A 6,000-nucleotide genomic window follows, 5' to 3' on the forward strand; every position below is an offset into this window, starting at 1 on the left:
TATTTTCTATCTAATTAAATTCCTTCAAACTTGATTTTGCATTGGGTTGACTCTCTTTTTGTGTGTATTTGCTGATTAAATTAAATGATTGTTCTTCCATATAGTTTTATACCACATGAAATAAATTATTATAAGAAAGCAGAAATATGTTTAATAAAGTTTTTCATGCCTTGAATTTCACCACTCAATTTTACAGAACATTCAGTAAATTTAGATTTAAATATATCTAATGTTTTAACTCATGAAAATATGGAGCAATGATGTGAAACTGGTGATTGAAGACATCTGTTAGTAGCACAAATGCATTATGTAAAAGGTTTTTTTAAATTACAGTTATTATTTTGAGAATGATAAATTAAATGGCTGCTAATGAACAGTTCACAGACATAGCTGCACATTGCAGTTAGAAATGGGAGAATGAGCATAATTGATGCCGCTTAAGTCTTCAATTTCTCTAAAGTTTATATATATTTTTTGAAATATGCTATAATCAGAATTTGTGTACATGGTTTGAGGTGAATTTGCTTTAAAAAGTCTTTTTTAGCAATCTTCACCAAATGTGTTATTTTACTTTGTTTAGTGAAAGCAAAGAAATATTTCAGTTTTAGCAGAATCTTAAGCTCATTACTCTCTGGCAATGTAACAATTTTAAACCATAAAAAGTTGTGTCTATTAATAAATGACCCCTGCCTGAGAACATTAATAATTTAGAAAGTAAAATTTTTATAATATATTTTATAAAATATTTAGTAATATTTTAAAGTACATTAGTAACTTATTAGTGTTTTAAATAATACTTGGTAATTTCTAGGGAACAAAATAAAAGGGATTTCAGGAGAGAATTAAAGAAAAGGTTTTATTTGAAAATGCACTAGTAGTTTAGAGGAGTTCAGATGAGTTTACGCTGCAGTCACTGGAGAAGAAGAGACTAAAGGTGAACTTTTATTAAAGTTAGGATTTAGATAGGTAGAGAGAAGAACTAGGCAGAGAGGGACAAGAGAGCGTATTTCTGAAGTATAAGATTGATGAGAATAAGAGGAGCAATATTTTGAAGTCACTGAGCTATCAAAAATATGATCAAGGCTTCAAAGCTGGGTTGTCATCACTCATTTCACAGCAAAAGTCATAAAGTAAGGATGGGGCAAGGTTAAGGAAAAAGACAGATACATGTGAAATTAAGCAAACCTTGTTCATTTTTGTCACTTAATTGCTAAATATGGAGAGCTTACAGATAAATTGCAGTAGAAAAATTGTTTCGTAATTTGTGAATAATGGAATTTGTTAGCCATTGTAACATTCCCAGCTCTAATTCTACTTAACTAATATCATAATCTTCCCTGTGATTGGTAAAGATAACAAAATAATTAAGTTGATGGTTAGTGTTAATAGAAAACTAATACCATTCAGGTTTATTGATCTTGACTCTGTAGACCAATATCAGTATGCCTGTGTAATCTAATCGTGACAATCATAAAGTCATATTCACAGTGTTCATCCTGTGTGAAATATAGGTATTTCTAACAGAAACTTTCATATAGAAATCTCTAAAAGTTATTGTCAAAGAATTTTTTCTCATTAGTTTGTTTTTTCAGATACAGTAGAAACTATAAATGTGCCATGTACTTTTCAGATAAACATTAACACTTTAAAAAAACTATACTTCAAATTCTTCAGCCTGAGCTTAAATCATAATAGATGTCTTTATTGTATTTTTTAATATATATGTCATCAGTTTTGGATGAAATGTAAAAATCAATGATGTTTCAAAACCATGATTAGATTTAAATATTTTTTTAGGTAACCTTTCTTGATTGAGAATACCTATCTAGTTGTAGAGGTTTGATCTGAGAATTGGTTTCACTGTCTTGATTGAATTCTCCCGTTTCTATCTGTAACTGAAAAATAAGAATATTTGTATTGATATAGATCTATTTATATTGTCCCTTCATGCTTACCTCATAAACCCATTAAGAAACCTATGTTAGTCTAGTTTAATTCATATTTCACTCAATATATCTAGAATTATGTAAGTAATTGTTTGTATTCTATAATAACAATCTCTTTTAGCAGGTCAGGTTGTTTCTCCACAGTCTGCTCCAGCCTGTGTTGAAAATAAAAATGATGTGAGCAGAGAAAACAGCACTGTTGACTTTAGTAAGGTAAGCTTTTCTTCCTTCCATTTAAGTAACTACAGAATTATTACTAGAAATTACTACCCATGTTGAGGTGTTGACACATTTTTTTTGCATGCACATTTGTTTTACTTAGCCAAAGCTTGATATTGTTATAGATCATGTTAGCATTGACATTTACATGTAACATTTTACTTATTCATGAAACCAAATGTGTAAGTTTGAGGTGTAGTCTTTAGGTTTCAGCCACTTGGTATGATGTATCCCTTCCAGTAAAAAGAAAAACTGGACTTCATAGAGAACTTAATGGAAATTTATTGTTTAAAACTTTGCTAGTTTTTTTAAAAATCATTTTTCCTCTCTTTGTGGAAAAGCAAATCATATAATACAAAGCTTCATTCTCATAAATCGGAGAAAGGCATTAGTGTAAGAAAACACTAGAACATAGTAGAACTGAGCAGTTTTAAATAAAAACATAATAAAGAATTACTGTTGAGGGATCCATCTAATTGGAGACAATTAAAAGAAATCATTTACTTGAATTATTCTAAGAAAATAATGAGTCTGAAAATAATGTGATTTTGGTTAGCAAATTTCGGACATTATATATGTGCTGTTGTAGGCTGTGGCAAACTAACACTTAAACAGGAGAGAGCAGTTTAAATATTGACCAAAACCAAAAATTCTCTATACCTGAGTGGCTGAAACAGTAGTAACTCGTGTGTGTGTGCGTGTGCGTGTGCGTGTGCGTGTGCGTGTGTGTGTGTGTGTGTGTGTGTGTTTTCTCATAAAGCCCTTAGCACTGGCAATGATTATAACAGTGGGAGGTGGTGGGAATGGGAGGTAGCAGTAGAGGAAGTAACCTGCTTCAAGCTTCTGAAAAGGTTACTAGCGATCAGCTCCTTGTTGCTGTTTCAGAATCCCTCTGCCTAAATGGTATAGGTCTAGTCATGTGCATGCTCTCCCTCTGGTGCCTGGTGGAGTCTCCGTGGGAGAACGGTGTACCAGCTTAAGTCTGTTAATTATGCGTGCAGGGACTGGGAGGCCAACAAAAGGGGCATACTAGTCCATGTGGGATGAAACAAAGGCATGAAAAAGGACCTCTACACCAGCAAGAGAGAGAGGTGAGGGTATACTCGGGCTGTGTTTCTACTGTGGTTCAAAGCTGATTTCACTGTATGGAGACATGTGATTCAAACATTAAGCCAGTTAAAATGTATTCCATTTGCTGTTCCAAAAAATATCTTTTTAAAGCATTACATCTTCATTCATCTGCAAGTTGGAATAAAATTGTCGCAAACTGCCACACATTTAATTTCTGATACTATTCATTTGAAACAATATCTTAAATGCAATGACATAAGTTGCTTACTTATTTATGCAGTCATTAACAGTACAACAAGGCCAAATTTAACATTCTAGAAAGCAATGATAATAAATCACATCCTTTTAAATAAATTATCTTTTAACTTTTTTTAAGGCTATAACCCCTTGACACTGAGTTTTGCATCTCCATATCATTTTGCCTATAGTTGTCTGACCTAACTTTGGCAGCTTCAAAATGTTTCATCACATTTGAAAGCAAATGAATTTGCCAGTTGAAGACAATAGTCTTATCTTCAAGTCCCCCCAAAACAATTAGAACTATAAAAGAGTGAAAAATAGATTTTCTTTTCTTTAATCCTTTTCTTCCTATTGCATTTCCAATCACTCGTCCATTTCATCTTTTAATAGGCAAGTTAAATTTCTAGAACCTTCTACTCAGTGCGAACCATTTATATTACTTAGTCTCTTGTCCATAGCATGGCACATTGGAAAGAACATGGCTTTTGAGAAAGAGCATGAGATCTTGAATCGTAACTCTAGCATTTATAAGCTATCTCATCTGGGAGAAGTTCTCAGAACTTCAGCTTTCTCATTTGTAAAATAAGAATAATAATACCTATTTATAATTTTATTGTGAAAATAAAATGAGATAATATATAAGGAGAGCCTTGTAGAGTTCTGGGAATGTGGTAGGCATTTAATAAATGGTGGCTATTGTTATTATCATTATCATTATTATTATTGGAAATAGTAGTGTCAGAAATAGGTACTAGACCAGAATTTAATATGTTTTGTTTTCCACTGGATCTAGTGCCTTGAACAGTATTTGGGATGTATTTGTTGAATTAATCTTGTGAGATTCAAAATAATTTAAGCCTTTAGTTGTGGAATGTTTTTGAACAACCAAGTAACACTTCTTACTTTATAACCTGAGTGGAGTTTGGAAAGAACAAACACAATCCATCATTATGGAAACAAATTTTAGTGCCAAATTTTGTAGGTACATGAGATAAGATGTTTTAACCTAATGATTTCAGTTTGCTAGTAAATTAATCACAGCTCAGCTGATCTCCAGGTTACTTTGTTCATTTAAATATTTTAAGTTTTAATATATAGATTTCAAACCCCAGTAGAATTTTGAGATGTTAAGAGTAAAAAAAAAATCTTCATTTGTGTTCTCTTCAGCAGCACATACACTAAAATTTAAATGACACAGAGAAGATTAGCATGGCCCCTAAGCAAGGATGACATGCAAATTAACTTTGCCAAATTATTCAGTCACCTTTTTGGATGAGCATTGGCATTCCACAATTCGAAGGAGCGCCATTCCCGTCGTTGTTTATAAAATGTATGTTTCAGGGAGTGCTATTCATAAAAAGTAAAAATGGTGTCCTTGATTTTTTGCCATATCTTGCTTTCAAGTTAAGCCACACCTATTTAAATCCCAAGTCATTATGAAGTAAAAGAAATCCATTTATTCATATGAATTGATTGTATATCCTATCTACATTTGGTCAACAAGTTTAATCCCTTCCAATGGATAGACCCACCAAATTTATCAGTTAAGGAATGTTTTTGAATACAATCTGAGTTGTCAGGTTTTTGCTTCCTTTAATGTGTTGAAAAAGCAAATGTGTCAGAACATCTTTGTCACTGTTTTTTAAACTGACATGTAGAGGATGGCTATTTTAGTATTTCCCAAATATTGATGGTATGTCTTTTATTTCAAATGACCCAAAGAAACCTTCACTTTATCTTCTATGAAAGAAAAACTTACTTCCGCATCTATCTTTAGTATGTGAAACGTAGTACAAAGAGTTGTATCGTTAAATCCTGGGACTCTAGGAAAGCTTAGAAATCTCATTTAAAAGGTGAGAAAGCTGAATTCCAGAGAGATTAAGACAGCTGCTCAAGATCACTGACTGGTTAGTGTCACAACACTATTTCTCCCCAGAGGATCCCTATTAATTTTCTTGTGCTTTCTGTAATGGGCTTAAGACTTATACAGTTCTCCTCAAGTCCCATCTGTATCGCCTTCACATCTTAGTGTGTAGCTTGTCCAGACACTTCCAGTTCCACCATGATATTCTGTCTAACCTTGTTCCCTAGAGCTATAACTGTTTCTCACCCACAGCTTAAGCACCAAATACCCAGAATAAAGCATCTTTTCCTTCTTAGCATAAAGGTCTGGAATGCCAGAAACATAAGTGGAAATCCAGATCCATAAGAGTATAGCTTGATTTCTTTTAGGTCCTATTCAGAGGAACACAAAATTCCAGGGTTCTTTATTTTCATTCTGAGTGTGTAAGCCTACGTGAGGGTTGTCTTAGGGATATAATTCAACCTAATTCCTCAGAGCTCTTTTAGGTATTTATAATTTTATAAAAGGTTAAATTATGGTCCTTAAATGTGATCTTTTGTTATATTAAAAAGTAGTTAAATTACCAAATAAGATTTTTAATGAATTGTATATTAACAAAAATACAAAAATATAGGGCTACCCCAGGAATAATATAATATATAGTTTTGAGTACAATAATAT

The 6,000-nt window shown here is 32.4% G+C and overlaps 1 protein-coding gene and 1 non-coding gene across 4 annotated transcripts in view; both read left to right on the forward strand.

Moving 5' to 3' along the window:
* Positions 1-6,000, forward strand: part of SLC4A10 (solute carrier family 4 member 10) — a 173,648-nt gene that overhangs the window by 81,262 nt on the left and 86,386 nt on the right. The window contains exons 7-8 of one of the 3 annotated variants that reach the window (XM_025039563.1): positions 2,068-2,159; positions 3,167-3,256. In XM_025039563.1, the coding sequence (XP_024895331.1) occupies positions 2,068-2,159; positions 3,167-3,256 (182 nt within the window). The remainder of the gene's footprint in view (positions 1-2,067; positions 2,160-3,166; positions 3,257-6,000) is intronic. The other 2 variants (XM_025039564.1, XM_025039565.1) reach the window with 2 other exon arrangements.
* On the forward strand, positions 4,631-4,733 carry LOC112470429. Its single transcript, XR_003042999.1, has one exon. It is a non-coding gene; the product is annotated as a U6 spliceosomal RNA (small nuclear RNA).

Source organism: Pteropus alecto, unplaced genomic scaffold (assembly GCF_000325575.1).
Source record: "Pteropus alecto unplaced genomic scaffold, ASM32557v1 scaffold3, whole genome shotgun sequence".
NCBI classification, from domain to species: domain Eukaryota; kingdom Metazoa; phylum Chordata; class Mammalia; order Chiroptera; family Pteropodidae; genus Pteropus; species Pteropus alecto.